Source organism: Anneissia japonica, unplaced genomic scaffold (genome assembly GCF_011630105.1).
Source record: "Anneissia japonica isolate Jap-2015-1 unplaced genomic scaffold, ASM1163010v1 scaffold287708_len1499824_cov190, whole genome shotgun sequence".
Classification (NCBI taxonomy): Eukaryota; Metazoa; Echinodermata; class Crinoidea; order Comatulida; family Comatulidae; genus Anneissia; species Anneissia japonica.
Genome location: NW_022752295.1, coordinates 750,312 through 768,365, shown reverse-complemented (window position 1 = coordinate 768,365; position 18,054 = coordinate 750,312). Strand labels below are relative to the sequence as shown.

The 18,054-nt window shown below is 33.8% G+C and overlaps 1 protein-coding gene across 1 annotated transcript; it reads right to left on the bottom strand.

Annotated features, from left to right (window-relative positions):
• Positions 1-20: 20 nt before the first annotated feature.
• LOC117122263 lies at positions 21-2,281 on the bottom strand. The gene is made up of 2 exons (XM_033267800.1): positions 1,770-2,281; positions 21-664 (listed from the first exon to the last, which is right to left on the bottom strand). The coding sequence occupies exons 1-2, from the start codon at positions 2,116-2,118 to the stop codon at positions 507-509; spliced, it is 507 nt and encodes a 168-aa protein (XP_033123691.1). The 5' UTR covers positions 2,119-2,281; the 3' UTR covers positions 21-506.
• Between the last annotated feature and the right edge of the window lie 15,773 nt (positions 2,282-18,054).

Here is an 18,054-nt window from a genome sequence, read left to right as displayed (position 1 = left end):
CTGACGCTGTGTCTGCAAACATAAATTTTGTTGATTAGTTTCAATCTTCATATGACAGTATTTGGACAAAAAAACACATCTGTAAGATTATGTAAAAATTATAATTAAAATATAGAGAAAAAAAAAATATTCAAATAGGTTGTATTTATGCTATTCTATTCTTGTGGACATCAATACTTAACCGAATATGAATAGTTCAGTCTTCAAGATTTGCACAGTGTAACAAAAGCATGATAAATAATTATTCATGAATCCTCAATTACAAATTGCACAAAATGATTTTCTAGGTAATCCACTTAAAAAAGTGTGTGGCTGGCGCAGTGTGTAAAGCCAGGCTCTGACTGCGTCACACGACTGTCGTATGACCATCGGCAAACGATTACTACTCCACTTCCAATGAGCGCTAGACGATGTCACGCCATCTGCTGATTGTCGGTGGCAGTCTGCAAGGATCGTCATTTAAAAATGATCCGATGCGCGAACGTTGTGTTCTCCATTGAATCGTGTCAGCCGAAAACCGGCAGGCGCAGTGAGTGGCCGGCTTTAAGGCATTGAACCTTCGACGACAAGTTTGGGGGCTCAAAACCGATGCTCGTCACAGCGCTTGTGTCCTTGGGCACAACAACTGCATTTGCACTCTTCACCCAGGAGTATAAATGGGCACCTGGTAGGAGGTGAATGATTCGGAACGAAATTAGTAGTGCTGATTACACGCATAACTAGGAATACTCCCTGGGGAGTGGAGGAGGTTGCACATTGTGTATGATAGATTTTATATCCAGTGACCAGGCAAAAAAGTGCCTTGAGCATTTATTTATTTATTCATTTATTTGTTATTTATAGAGGGTTTCCTCTTCAGTAACAAATTACTGTTCTACCAGGGGGCCCAGTACACATAAAACAGTCCACGACACACAAGACAAACATCACACATGATGCTTTACACAAATTAAATCTCAATATGAGGTTTAGGGAGTGGAGTTGTTTTGGTCGTGAGAAAAAGTCCTGCAACTGACAGGAATTGAACCCATGACCCTGGGATTAAAAGGCAAGCATCCTAACCACCAAGCTATTCAACTCCACTCCAGTTTTCTGGATATGTGTGCTATGTAATATTATAAATCCTATAAAATAAATAATAATAATAATAATTTTTATTATGGATGCTTATAATATTTATTATACCACATTCAACCAAGGCTCACTGTAAAGTATTATAGGTCAGGGGCAGCGCTAGCTGGGTATCCGGGAGGGTAAAGGACCCCCGTCTGGGAACTCTGGATCCCCCGCTTGGACCCCCTTTCGGGGAATTTACAGCAAGTTCGTTGGGGAAAAATCAAATCTTGAGTGCCGAAAGTACAATTTAAGCATGCCTTACTAAGCTGTCAAATTTTAGCAATTAAAGAGTGTTCAGTGCGAGCAGTGCTTTTGTATGTGCGAGGTGTTGTATACTATCATATGGGTTGCGCCAGGGGACTCATAACTTGCATGGTTTTCTATCAAATTATCCATTTTAAGTAAAGAATCCCAATTAACACAATATTTTATTATTTTTTTATAAAAAATTCAGGAAATTTCCGGCGCCGCCACACTAAGTGCGCCCGGGTGTTTAACTGATGCTGTATATGCGCAACTGATGCTGTATCGAAAACTAACTCAATATTATTTATTTTTGGTAAAATCAGCGGAATGTGGGCCTGAACTGTCACCGATAATGAGCGACAAATAATTTCGGAAATATTACCTGTAATTTGTAATCGGTTGCTTACCTTCTTCATTCTGTTTTTTCGATTGCAGCTTATGAAGTTCTGATAGAAGAAGTTGTCGCTCATCTGGCAGCAGTTCCATCGCAAAATCTCGCGATTTTTCTGCGTTGTCGAATTGATCCCGAGGAATTCCCCCAAGCAGCATCCTCTTCCTTTTCTTGTACGGAGTAATGGTCATAGATCGCCGCCCGTCGGCGTCGCCCTGCCGAGAACGTAGGACTAGTGCTGGTGCCGGTGGGCCTAGCAAGCCAAGGCATCTGGTAGGCCTATGCCTTGCCATTTCTCCTACACTGGGAGCGCGATGCACGGTAATTGTAAATACTCTAGCACATAAATAGTTTGCAATGTACATTTTGTAATAAGTTATAAATAAAAAGGAAGAACCTTATATCCCTGTACTGACTGGCGACTGTGATTGAGGCCCCACTCCACACACACCAGATTTACAATCGCGATTGATAACATAAACAACAAATAGCGCCCTCACAATTCTTTTTCTCGGTACTAAAAGCTATTTTTCACAGTCGACACCCAACCCTGTTTTCCAAGGCCTTTCGTCTCCCGGGATACTGTCTTGGCACAACCACTGCCCTATAATAGTCTTGGGATAGAAATTCCCAGCCCCTCCCCCTCCAACCCCAAATGAACGTCCTCCTCATGCACAAATAATTTGTGTTAGACAGTGACTCGTGATGTCAAAAAATTGATTAATCTTCAATTGTAGTATCATCCTTCTAAGCTTTAATTATATATTTCAATTCAAACAATCGTACATATAATTTATTTCCATTAAATATATTTTGCAGCATCTATATCAATCTTTATAGACAGAAATTAATGTGCTTACATTGACGCTAATTACAATATTTTATTGATCAAAATTATAGTTTTTCCATGATTCATTTTACTTTTTTTCTATTTTAACTTGCGTTTGCATAAGGGTATACACTCCTCGGTATTAATTCTTATTTAGAGCGTGTTCATCGCAAACTTGCAGAGCAGTGTTAATTATACGAATTTCCTCGATGAAGCATATGGGCCCGAGCATGGGTAACGTTTGCAAAAGAATATAATAATTATTCATCCTCATTCAAAAATGTAATCCAGTGAAATGACCAGCATTTAACAGGCAGTAATAAGACAAACAGGATCCATCATAAACATATTATTTTTGATACCATAAGGGTAACCCTTAGGGGCTCTCCTTATTAGGCCTAATTCTAATGCGGTGCTTTATCAACTTAGTCTAATTACCCTTATTGGAGATTGTTTTTATTCGTGAGGGGAGAAAAAAAAACAAAAACCAAATGCTGTCACATGATTTGAACCCCTGACTCTGGGATTGGAAGGGAAGCATCTAGCCACCAACGTTCATCTTCACTGCATCATTCAGACCTAGTCTATTCAAATTTTTTGTCGCACTGTGACGAGTCCTAGACAAAGCTTTCCGAAAAGCCTTTACAGCAATTTAGGTCATTATGTAGGCCTAACATATTTTTAGCTTCTAATAATTGTAAATACTCTTATTTAAGTGTAAAGCAAAATGCAACCAATCTTAGTCTAAACATATTCATTAAACATTTCTTGTTCTTAATCTTTTAACCGAGCCAAATAAGTAAAACTATTCAAAAAATGTAAATTTTTAACTTATTTAGTTCTGTAAGTTTCATTTCAATTATTATGGATTAAAGTGCAACTTAAAAACAAACTTAATATGATTTTATCAATTTCGATAATAAATGAACGAAAATGAATACTTAAGATTAGACATTGTGTAAAAAATATCTATCAAATTTCAGCTGAGCCAGAAGCATTTCTGATTATAACTTTTCTTCCATTTTATGTAAAAGTTTTGTTTAAAAAATCCAATTGTCTCTTCCATTAACAACGACTGGTTGTATCTTTATACAATTATGTGATTCCATAACTTTGCTGGAACAGTTGTCGGTCATTCTGTGTATTTGGCAAATGTCAAACATGGTATATACATTTAACTGTCGATTAGTAACGGTTCTTTCAATTGGTCCATGTTACCACATTGGGCGTGTCCGTTGCTTAATACAGGCTCATCGATTTCTTCAAATGGGTTATAGTCCTTAGCAACCCTGGTAGAATGTAATGTTGTCATATCCGTCCCAAGACCTATATCAAAATCATCGATACTTCCGTCGGTGGTGGTGCTACAACGGTCAGCATTTTCGGCATCTGCCGGAACAGAGAAGTGAAGGTCATCATTCTCTATCGCTCCCGGATTGGCAATCACCTCAACAGTATCTGGGTTGTGGAGTAGGACTCTTGGGTCCTCGTACGAATGGTAGCGTTTGACTGGCCACTTGCAATAGCACAAGTAAACAAATATTAAAAGTATAATCATAATGATTAGTAGGGGGATGAACCAGCTCAAATGTGGAGAACTCATGGTTTTATAGATTTTTGATGAACGGTATCTGGTGAAGCAAATTAAACAACATTCTGAAGATATAAAAAAATAATAAAATTAAAAATAATAAAAAAAAACCAATTATATTCTACTCCACAGATATACAGTTATAGTTATTATTTTAGTATATCTGTCTCTTATACACATCTAGATGTGTATAAGAGACAGCACCCAACCCTGTTTTCCAAGGCCTTTCGTCTATTTTATTATTTTAGTATTTTATATATATATATATATATATACATATATATATATATAATCAAGATAGCCGTTAACACGGCTATATAATATAGGCCTATATATATGTATGTATATATATACATATATTATATATATATATATTCTTTCTTTTATTATATATAATATATATTATATAGGCCCAATATATATAATAATATATATAATAAATATGTATAATACATATATAATAAATATATAGGCCTATTCTTTATATATATTTATTATATTCTTTATTTATAATATGACATATTAGAATGATAAATAGGCCTAATATTATAATGAATAATTCGTGATATATAGGAAAATATATCTTCTACATGGGCCCACAATAGCCATTTAGACTATTAATTCTCTATAACAGCGAAATTTTTCTGAGTATTAATTGTAAAATTCAGTGTAGAAGAAAGTTTAACTACCAGCATACATTCTAAAATAACTCAATAGGATCACACTAGTCGATAAAAGAAGCATACTTACCAGTGTACCGTATGCTAAGACTATAGTCTACACAAGTAATCGTAAATAAAACATTACGACATCATACTGCATTTTGAAAACTTGCTTGTCTCTGTTACAGTAAAAACACACAATCCAGAACTGGATTTATGCAGACAGAATATTTATTAGCCGGGTATCTAAAATTATTAGGCCTACGATATTATTATTCACTCGTTACCGATTTCTGCCTAAATCAAACATTGAAATAAGTGCATCAATAGAATCTTGTTCAAAAGCTTGTTACGAATTGTCTTCGTGGCATGATCATTTTGACTGCATGGGAAATACATCTTCCGCTAGATCATTCACAGGAAATAGGACCTAGTAATAGCATTGTAACTTTAATTTTGGGTCACGGACTGACCTTACTTCTCAGGATGTATATACAACATTTCATTTCTCATGTTCAACGTGACGTAATCGTTGATTTGCCTGCTTTAACTGAGTAAGATTATCCAATCCGAAGTTATTCCTACCGTGAAAAACTTCTACAACAGCTTGTAAAAGTGCAACATGATTAGCCCATATTGTAGCTAGACTCAGGCGTTGTCGTTGAAATTTGTATTATCAACAATAACAAAATGATTGTGTCAACAGTATGAAATAATAATTGTGTACTAAGAAATCATATTATATAACATGTATCACGAGGAGAGTGAGCAACATAAAACATTTAAATTTCTTTAACATCAGCTTGTTACATAATAATTCTAAAAGTTTGACACCATCTATAGCTCAGTCGTATAAATAGATATATATATATATATGCCTATATATATATATAGGCCTATATATATATATATTTATATATATGTGTGTGTGTGTGTGTGGAGGGTGTGTGTGTGTGGATGTGGGTGTATATATATAAATTTAATTAATTAATTAATTTAAGTAATGTCAGTTTATATCATATGGAGAGGATATTACATTCAACATATGTTTTACTTAATAGACCTGTTTTAATTTTCAGCATTACGCAAAGTGCTCATTATTGTAGATCTTTGTTCTATATTGTACTATACATAAAGAAAGGATGTGCTTCAATCCGACCTCCACGAAGCTCCATTCGCTTAGCTTATTATGACGTATATATGCATATTATTTAGTTTGACAACAAACATGACATCAAAAAATAACGAAACTGAATCATTCTTTCAACATTTTTTGCCTTTTTATTTCTATCACCGTTTAATAACTTTTAACATAGAATTGTCAATAAACCATATAACAATTATAAAATTAATAATCTGGCATATATATTGAATTACTATAACAAATTAATGATCGGGAGAGACTATTGATAGTATAGGTAAATAAGTCGTTGCTCGAGAACCAACTCAGAGATCAAACGTGAAGTTAATTATACCATTACTTCATAAGTCTTAATTCACTTAATATCAAGTATTACAGAAAAAAAAAACTCATTTATTGGTTATCCAAGGTAGCCAATAAAGGTAGATGCTAACATTAGACACTGTAAACACTATTCACACACATACATTTCAATTGTATTCAACTACTAAATACAGTATAGGGCCCATGAATGTCGATTACTTATCAGAAAAAGAACTTTTATAGGCTTAACTAGAGTAACTTGAGCGTGTATAAAAATACATAATATGCCATACATATTTACCTCAAATACATTAATTATTCAATCGAAAATATTAAACATGACATCAAGAAACTAGATAATCTAAAGAACATTCGAAAGTTAACCATATAAATAATTCTAAGAAATTATTTTAATAACAAGTTATGCCAATCTTCATAGATGTATATACCGCCCCGTGTTTTGTTGACAATTCTTGAGTATCGGCATTATACAGTATACATAGTCATATTAACAAAGCAGTGTTATTTCTTTGCAATTTCGCTCGAAAGTTAATCATATGAATAATTCTGAACAATTATTTGATTAACAAGTTATATGCTAATCTTCATATATTTAAATACCTCCTCGTGTTTTGTTGATAATTCTGGGGTATAGGCAAATACAGTATACAGATTCATATTAACAAAGCAGTGTTATTTCTTTGCAGTCTCGCTAGATTGTCCCCATATAGGCCAAAAAAAAACATTCAAAATACTTATCATTTAAGTTATACTAGTTCTTTATCTGTACGTTCGTAATATAGTTCAGAGTCCACTCCGGATGCGGTTGTGTAAGCAATATGCATCATCTTGCCTTCGTTTTCAACTGTTGTGACGGTAGTCCAGAGACCCTTGCCGTTGGTTCCTTCCAAAATCAATGTATTGCCTTCCCAGCGAACGATTCTTTCTTCTGGAAGCCAGTGGAAATTGTCCCATTGTGGTTTTCCAACAGTGAATGTTCTTGTGTTTTTTGGTCCGGTGACAGAATAGGTGTCTTCCGAGTCATCTAGAACCATGCTTGTCTTGAGCCAAGGTGCTGGCTTTGCCATTCTTCTAGGAGTGTTTTCTGGTTGATGTTTGTACATTTCATCCACAAAGTTGTCAAAATTCTCTGCATGGTGCAAACACCAGTTGCCGCAAAACGATAGTTTTTCTTCTTTGGTTAAGCTGGCCATTTTTCGTGTGCGCGCTTCAATCTTTTCTCGGATTCGTACTTCTTGTGTGGTCAGTGTCGACTACAAATTGAAATTAAAACTTCTGCTAAAAAGTGCACCACTTTATACAGTATAAAGTATTATAGGATTATAAATTTAAACAAAATCAGGGCAGTTATATCCACTGATCTCTATTCCGTAATGCAGTAGGCATAGGCCTATGGCTAATGAACTATTTATACTGGCACCGACTAATATTTCAATTAAAATGGTAGGATTCCAGCATAGGCCTACGACAAAATGATTATTTGGTATATAGATTAGCTACCAATAATATTGTTTAAAATTATGGAATAATTTCCCAATCATCTATAAGAATGAATTATAAAATAATGCCTAATAATAATTATAATATGCCTATGAATAATAATATTATAGTAATAATTAGAAAAAAAATATTATTAGGCCTATTAACAATTTTATTATTGTAATTAATATTATTATTAATACTGGTTTTGGTTTTCTTGTACTAATATTACAATTAGGCCTATACAATGCAACCTCCAATTCGAGGTCCAAATCTATGATAGTTATTTTAGTTCAAAAGTATGCGACTACTTAAATCATTTAAAACGTGATAGAAAACTTGTTTAGTACCGGTACATATACAACGCGTACAGGTATTAAGGGGACACATTTGGAATAAAAAAGTGACCCTTAATAGGGGTGTCCCCTAAATAGGAGTGTCCCCTGAATAGGAGTACCCTTATTTAGGGGATACTAACCGACGTATTATGCTGATGATACATCCCTTATAATTGTGTTTATTCATGGAGTTAGTATAGTATTGCTGGTAGTGGGCGTTGACTTGCGCCTATTTACATTCACCACGCACAACAGCAATGTTTGACAGAATTTAACAATATCAATAATGAAATAGGCTTAATATGAATTACTGAAAACAATTTATTCTATCAACACATTTTAAGAAACAAAACATATCTACAACACGACAATTATGAAAATATTAAATAGGCCTAATAGTGTACTGTAAAACCAGTGGTAAAACTAGCGTTGTATTGTAATAGGCCTACGAGTGAGTTTGAACGCATCATATTTTGCTCATCCAATCGAGGCTTAAATTTGCAGGTTTCAAAAGGGGTTGTCTTTAATTTCCCGCAAAACAATCGGTAATACGGTATTATAACATGTTGGTTGTGCTTCTTTGTATTTGGAAATTCAATATTGATTTCAGTAATGCTCACTTTTTCAAATTTCAACATTTGTAGGCCTATATCAGCGTACCGGTACCATGCTATTTTAGATAACGATTGAATCTCTTGGATCAAAGTCCTTGTCATTTTTTTCAGTGGTGCTCTCATGATGGCATCGATGATTATTCTGATAATTTATAAAATACATGAGCCACCAGACCGCTCTCTGTAGTGTAGGTTCCATGCCAGGTTTTCCCGCCGTCTTCAATTTCTGCCACTGTTGTCCACTTGCCTCTTCCCACCATCTTTCCATTCTCCCATGTTACAGTTCTGTGTGTTCCCACCCAGTGTACATCGTCCCATTCTGCTTCTCCTAACGTAAATGTACGCTGTGCTGTTTCACCCATTATAGTAAAGGTATCACAATTTTTCTCCTTACTTACTAGCAACCAAGGTGATGGGGTTGTCAACTTCTTTTCAGCATCATCATCCGCATCTTTGTACATTTCATTGACAAAAGCGTCGTAGTTGATGCTACGTTGAAATATCCAGTGTCCACAAAATGCTAACTTTGCATCAGACATCTTTAGGCCTGTGTTCAATCGATTTACTCTTGCTAATTCGGATGCTAAGAAAGCCAGTGGCAATTATTACATTCAACATACAATACAGTTGTTGTAGAACAACTATGAATTACAATCGGTTGTTTCGATGTGGCTATGTTTTTATTTCCTCTGCTGGTACTACTTTATTTTTATTAATCTTTTCAATTGAGGGCGTTGTGAATTCACGTAGACTGAGTTCCTATAGGAACTCTAACATAGACCTATGATATTTACCAGAGTACAGTTGTTGTAGAATGACTATGAATCACATCATCGGTTGTTTCGATGTGGCTATGTTTTTATTTCCACGTCTGCTGGTACAGTACTTTATTTTTATTAATCTTTTCAATTGAGGGCGTTGTGCAGGGATATGCCTATATCAGGAATTAAATTCTATTGTACGAATGGACCTTTCAGAGTGTCAATCAAACTTAACAACTGGCCAATCAGAACATGCGGTGTTAGAACAGAATGTATTGTTCCGCAAACGTCGTCGTTTTGTATTATCACCAATATCCAAGGGGCAGGGGCTTCGCGCAAAAATCCTAATCAGTGTTTTTTTTTTTTTTTTTTTTTTTTTTTTTTTTTTTTTTTTTAAATCTAGACAGTTTTGTTTTTTTATAGTATACGTACTTTATGAAAAATATGTAATATTAATTTTTTTTTCTTGATGTTAAAACTAATTTGTTTTTTGACGACGACGTTTCTATTATTCCGTATTTTTTTCATACAGGTACGTATACTGCATTTAAGATTTTTCCTTTTGTTAATACAATTGCCATGTTTTGTAAGTATTTAAGTTTTTACCGTCTTGACATATTTCGCCTCATGGCAAGAGACATTACCAAAATTCAGAAATATTGTATTGAATCCAGAATTAATTTTTTATTTCAGCTAAATAACAGATGAATCACAATAATAGTTTAGCGTCACCACCGAGTATAAAATTCTGCCTAAACGTTAACGTATGTAAATTCAACCTTGAATAAAAGAAGTGCGATGTAGAGAGTGGGGAGGGGGGATTATTCATGGCATCGTCACGATGCCCTATATGAGCCCTCACTCCCTACATCGGAAGAGACTATTAAGCCGTTGTGTACAGGTTAAAGAACGCAGTAGGGCCTATACTCTCGAGGTAAAGTTTTAACGTCCGGTTTCATCAGTCATCGTCATCATCATCATAATTATCATCATTATCATCCTTCGTCTTCATCAACAATCTGTAGTTGACGAGATGGCAGGTTCTTTAGCCACAAACATATTTATTCGCCAAATCTGAAATTTGATAGCCAAAACTGCTGGTAAATAATGTGGATAGAGATCATGGTGATCTGGAAGCACAATATGGATCATGATCCTAATTATAATTATTGTTAGTCTTACTAATATTTATGATGCATCTATTGCAATTTTCACTTTATCCACTCAAAACAGTCCTAAAAACGTTCAGAGTGCGATTCTCCCTAGACCCTGCCAGGATCCTTGGCTTCCCCAGCCGTAGGGAGGGGACACCCCACCCCCGCTCGGTACTAGGTATCTCGCATAAAGGCTATACCCACCCCCTTCCAAAATCCTGGCTACGTCCCTGTATATAAGAACTCAAAAAACGTCAATAATGGTAAGCCACCTCGAAGAATGGTGCTACGATACATTTCTTCCAGATCTGTGCAGGCGTCTGGACGGTGTCACTAACTTTTAAAACTAAAACAAACTTACTCAAAACTTGATACAAACTAAAAAATAATGATGATAATATGATGTTGGTCTGTCTTTTGTAAGGATCGTTTGAAATTGTTGAATCCGTGTGCAGAAAAACCTTACTCGAAATAATATTACGGTATTTTTGGTATGATTTACACAGAAGAAAAAAATAATAAAATTACAGACGTATTATGTATTGATTTTTTTTCGGTCATCACTTTCCTTTTTCTGAGCCAATGCAACGGACCCACAAGAAAGTACACCTTATTGCTCTAAAATTTCACTTCTGAGCGATAATTTTTGTTGTAAAGCCCTACAGGCAAAATATTCCATTGCCAGTTTTTAATAATTGTTTATTACACATTATCTTATTATTATACAACTGGCTTAAAGCCAAGTTATGAAGTTATTCTTCTTAAAAATAAATATTTTGGCGTTTTATTTGAATGTGCATGTTGTCTGAGATTGTGTGAGAGGTAATGGTAGAAAATTCCAGAGAGTGGATGCGAAGATGAAGTTGCGTATTACAGTTTCGAGAAATATAGATGCTATGTTGGTGAGATGAGCTTGATTAGCTGGAACATGTTAATGGATGTGCGTAACTGATAATGTATTTAAGTGGCAGTTTTTAAGGCGTATAATTCCACATATAGGCCTGTATAGATAAAATTATATTTGTATGTTATCGGCATAAAGATGGTACTATATCGATCGATCAATTCCTCAATCAAACATCCAAATTCAATCATTCAATCACTGTATCTATCAGACAAAATGACATAAATCAGAACAACAGTACTTCGAAATATTCAAATAAAGTGCAAATATATTTAAAGCATCCATAAACATACAATTACATTACGAACATACGCAAAATCACATTTTACAATTTACAATTTAAAGGCTATTTAAGGGACTAATCTGACACTAATTATAATTGATAACCAACATTGCAAATACTCAGGACCTTGGCATTTTACATAATATAGCAATGAGTTCAAAGGTTATATATTGAGCACTGTAGAATGTTTTCCCCCAGGTTACACAAAATTACAATTTTACTTAAAAGACAATTAAAATTTTAATCTATGTCTATATTATCAATAAAGCATCTGTTTATAAAACGGGATAATACATAATATTGTATGGCAAATCAAAACATATAAGATCTAATCTCTTTATCATTAGGAATAAGTTTACGTAATGAACATAGATTTTATGCTTCTTTACCAACAATTAATATAATAAATAAAAAAAGCGTATTCCTAATAATGTATATTTATTAAACATTATACTGGTAAAACAACAAATAAAACGATACGGTACTTCATGAAAACTAGTGTTGTGTCCTTATTCCCACACGCTCAATATATCAATCGGGATATCAGCGTGTATATATATATATACTGTCATATGATCTGAAATATCAACGTCAACTAATTTCTTCATGACTAGACCAGCTACAATAGTGCTCTTCAAAAGCAGTATATAAAGTTTCTACAGTTTCTTTTGTCGCAAAGTGAAAGTGGTCTTACTGAGGTGTTAACGATAAAATTACAGAACGTGTGTCCATGTTACGATGTCGTTTTGTCTCTGACTTGCTGTACATGCTGGTTATAAGTCAATGGACTACTAAAAGATGATTTTGTAAATCCCATTAAGTTCTTTTCTTTGGCAATACTGCATAACGAAAGCGTTTCTGTTTTGACGAAGCCAACTTGTTGAGAGCAGACGATCTTCATTCTTGCTCTTGTGTTGGCATTATCGAAAGTGAGGTAATTTAAAAGTTGTGATTATAAAAAAGCACATGACTTACAGCATTCTATGATTAATAAATTAACATATGTAATGGACCTGTTTATTGATTCTTTCTTTATACTATTCACGTAGTGTCGGCCTTATCGAAAGCCACAAGTATTAGGCCTATGTGAGTACAATAGAAAATAAGACATGACATAAAATGAATTTATACCATAAAAATCGAGAGCCATTAAGAGCCTAGCCAGTTTTTTTTAACAGCTTGCAGTTGCAATATAGAAGGGAAAACATAAATATACAACTTAGAAAACTTAACTTAAAGTAATTGTACATTTAAATTATCAGAGGCGATAAGTTAAATACAGTGCGCCCTCTTCTGAACCTTAACATTTGAGCGGTCGCGGGCTTTAGTCTCTCATTAGAAGCTTTTGCGTCTTAACATAATAAGATTGTTAAATGATACTTCGACAAAGTGGTCTCGAATTGGAGGGTGAACAACAAACAATAACTTAATAATATCCACACAAATTATATTAATAAATAACACAATTATCTAGGCCCCTAAAATTATTACCAACAAAGATTTATAAATTCAAAATGTTAAACAAAAACCAAGTCAGTCAGTAACAGCTACAATTTGTATAAGAGACAGATATATACGTCTAAGTAACTTCTAAATCCCCAATATACTTTTATTAGAATTCTCACTATTTTAATAGCAATAGTTCAACGACACGGCAAGTAAAAACATGATCGTAAAAATAAGTAAAATCGGCTTGATGTTTCAAGACTTATGAGAAACAATACAAATACTACCATAGGGCACATAGAAAAAAAATATTAGATTAGGCCTATCATTATAAACAAAAAGTGATAAAGACGGGTGTTTTTCTTTTAATCAGAACAATAGAATATTGCTTTTTTTTTATATTTATAACGGAGGGACAGTTTATATTTGGCTAGAATATTTTTTTAAATATATGATGCGGCAATTTTTTTTTTATTCCGACATCAATACTTCTAAAATTATAATCGAACAAAGTTTTCTATGTGCCCTTAATTAAAGTTAGAGTTTGAGAATTAACAGAAGAAAAAAAATACAGACCCTAACTTCGGAATATTTTAACGATTATTATGTCCAATCCAATGCTGTTGTAGCCACAAAATTGAGTAACCATGAGTATAGGCCTACGTTCTGCTGTTTTTTACCTTATTTTTTATGCATTTATTCAAGCACCAATCTTTGATTTCTCAAAGTCATTTTTCTTAGATAGACTGTAGTACAAATCAGCTGCAACACCAGATGCCGATGTGTAAGCGATGTGCAGAGTTTTTCCTCCCTCTTCAACAGAGACCACTGTCGACCAACGTCCTTTTCCATTCACACCTTGCAGAAGCAATTTACCATTTTCCCAAAAACTCACTCTCTCCTCTGGAAGCCAATGCCAAACGTCCCATTGAGGCTCTCCGACCGTAAACGTACGTTGGTTTTTCGGTCCTTTGATGGTCACTTCGTCCTTTTCGAAACTCTGATTTACGGAAAACTGAAGGAATGGTGCCGGTTTGGTCATTTTACGTGGAAAGTCTGCTGGTTTATCCTCGTATACTGAATCAACAAATTTCTCAAAATTGACAGAGTGGTTGAGTTGCCATGATCCGTTAAAAGCTGTTTTTGTTGAGTCTTCAGCCTCCATCATATTGCTCATTCTTAAGCTGTACTGCCGAGTCTGATTTGAAATTTGACAGCAAGTTGCAAAATCACGATCTGTTGGTTAACTAAGCTAAAGAGCATGCAAGATGCTTATAAAAGCCGACGAAACATCAATAAACCAGCAACATTTTTAAAACTGCACAGCATGTACCAAAACTTTATTTCATCAGATGTACCAGGAAGAATAGAAAAATAAATAAAAGTAAAATAACACTAGCATGAATTTTCGAACTATTTATTATCTAAGTTGGCATTTGTACCCGTGCAAAATAAACGAACGCATGGGCACTTACATCATTTTTTGTGGCTCTTTCGAAAGGTGTGCTTACTATTTTTGACAGAAAAAAACTCAAAAGATCATTGAAAAATTACCGGTAGGGAGTGTTTATTCGAGGCAACTCCGGCCATGCCCAGGCCTATCACTGGGAAAGACTTGTAACGCATTTAAAATTAAAGTTTCACGGAAGTAAGCTTATTTGATGACAATAGTATTTTGTTTACGAACGGCTGTGGGCGATCTTTATTTAGAAATATAAAGAAAGGCATTTACGATACGATACGATACGACTTTTATTTCCATCAAAATTCATTAAAAATATATCATAATAATAAATGAGATAAGGATGGAGGAGATACAACGAAAAGCAAACAGCCTGTAAAATGTTGTATCACTTTTACATAAAATTAATGTTTCAATGTTAAATATTTTTATTATTAAACATCCGTTATAAATGGAGATAAAAGGGTTTCTGGACAAAACGGCAAAAAACCAAAATGGCAATGACCAAAACGGCAAAAAACCAAAATGGCAATGACCAAAACAGCAATGATAAGTACCAAAATGGCAACAGACCAAAACGGCAATGCCAACTACCGAAACGGCAATAGGCATAGACCAAAACGGCAAAGGAGCAAAAATCAATGCCAAGACTGAAGCGCCATCCGGGCGCGGGCAGCAGTTTATAATTTTCTGAACGGTCTTTTTTTCTTTTTTTTTTACACATCCATGACGAATTATTTCGTTATTTTAAAGTGTTATTTATTATTATTATTATTATTATTATTTCTTTCCCGTTTCTTACTTTCATGACATAAATTGTTTAGCCTCATAATATTATCTGTACTTGAAGGTTTTAATTATTTAAATGTTCACTGGTTTTATATTGTATATATTATATTGTGTTGTGTTCCCCCAATCCTTCTTAATATTGAATTTGTATGTTGTGTTGTTGCTATTATTATTATTAATGCTGTTATTTAAGTTTTTTTTCTTTTGCGATTTTTTACTTTGACATAAATTGTTTAGCCTCATTTTGTCTGTATTTTAAAGTTTTAATTATTTAAATGTTTACTGCTTTTATATTGATTCTCCCAATCTTTTCACTATTGAATTTGTATGTTATGCTATTATTATTATTATTACTCTTATTAATGTTGTTCTTCTTTCGCGTTTTTTACTTTTATGACAATTATAGCCTCATTTTCACCGTATTTATCGTTGTAGTTGTACACATTCATGTTTATATTTTATGTACAGTATACATTTTTATAACAATAACGATAATGATACGATACGATTTATTGGGTTCACTCTCAGATCAGTAAATTAGGAAATAATAATAATAATAATAATAATAAGTGTAGTTTTATATAGCGCACATATCCATCTAATATAAGATACTCAGGGCGCTTGATGTGTACTAGGAACTCGATCAATGACTTTCTTCGCCCCTAAGGGTTCCTTCGTGTCTGTGCTACACCCGGTACCAGCAACTCTCATCATCCATTACATATTAAAAAGCCATAAACCTAAAAAATGTATCAATTATTTTAACAACAAACTTAAAAAATTATATTTAAATAAATTAATTATCAAGGTTAAAAATGTATATATTAATAATTTAGCCTAATTAATAGGCCCCAGGCAGACATGCAGTATGTCATTCTGGAAGTGTTGCCGTTGGTTTATTGCCGTTTTGGTCATTGCCGTTTTGACTTATTGCCGTTTTGTTCCATTGCCATTCTGGTCAAAAAGTGTTGCCGTTTTGGTCATTGCCGTTTTGACTTATTGCCGTTTTGACCTGTTACCGATAAAAGTGTTCGAATTTAAAATAGTAGCGTGGGAACTCGAATAGAAGCCAATGAGCTTAATCTCAAGAAGCCCCGTATTGAAGACCACTCTTTAGTTTGCAAAATTAGCCTCGAAAAGAAGCCCATCCCGAGGCTCCTTTTCGAGATAGTACAGTAGATCTACATACACTGTGCATGAATTAAAGAAAAGAAACAAAAACAAAATAAACAATTAAAAACACGCTTGATTTATACAGTTAATACAATCCAAGATACGACTGATGTCACAGTGGCCCTCTTTGTTGTTTTATAGTAGTAATTCTCAAAACTTTACAGCATCCATTTTGAAAAGAAGCCAACCCCACCCCAACACCTTACTTTGCAAAAGTAGCCTCGAAAAGAAGCAAATCTCGAAAAGAAGCCCATGCATCCAAAGGTCGCAAAAACAGAAGCCCAGTGCTTCTATTCGAGGTTTTACGGTCCTAGTAAGTAAGTAACTTACTTTATTGCTTCTCTTTTATAACAGAGGCACAACCGTAAAGATGTGCAACAATAACAAAATCAGTAAAAACTTAATTACTGTGATTAAATATAGTAAGAAAATACTGCGGTAGAACGAAATATATATAAAAAAGGGTTTACAAAAATAGTAATAGAGATAATAATAAATACTAATACTAATAACATAAGTAAGTAGGTTAATACACATACACTTATACACACACATATATACGCACATACATACATATACACATACACACATATATATATATGCATATATACATATATATACATACATACAACACAATACATACATGCATATACACACACGCGTACACCCCGCCCCCGCACACACACACATATACATACATACACCTGACTTGATAAAGGGTTACGCCCGAAAGATCTCGTCTATTTTCTTAATAAATTTTGAGGCAAATCTATTACCATCTCTACGAGTATATTTTATATATATATTTGCCTATGCAGCAACTCTGATTTTCCTACATACATACATATACACATACATACACAAACACATACATATACATATAACAGAGTAAATATTGTAAATTTAAATCAACAACGTTAGCCTAAAAAAAAACAAAAAAAAAACAGACATATTAGTCTTGCAATAGAAAAGTATTATATATTTCATTTCATTCTTTCCATGCCATCGTTAAAAGTAATTTACAATGATTATCGAAAACTTTACTCGCAATAGTATAATTAATAGGGTTTATACAATTTGTTGTTAAAATCAAAAGATGGTATTTAAGTTCAGGGGAGCTTGATGTAAATAATTCACAAAGTATATGTAAATCCTTTTTGTATAACTCCTCTTTAATACCGTCCTAATACGATTTGTATGGTATGTTAATATTCTGAATATACTTCTGTGTTGATAATGTATGCATGCTTCAATGCTTAGACTTCAAGGTAAGAAAAAATTAACCTCAATGTTAGTACAGTACTGTTTTATACAGTATTATCTCATATCCAATTTAAAAAAAAAAAAAAAA

Bases quoted from the DNA above. Each gene is read 5' to 3' on its own strand.
- LOC117122263 (XM_033267800.1), bottom strand. From the start codon at position 2,118: ATGTACATTGCAAACTATTTATGTGCTAGAGTATTTACAATTACCGTG. The intron at 665-1,769 runs GTAAGCAACCGA...ACCTCCTACCAG, and splicing joins GAAAAAACAGAATGAAGAAG to GTGCCCATTTATACTCCTGG.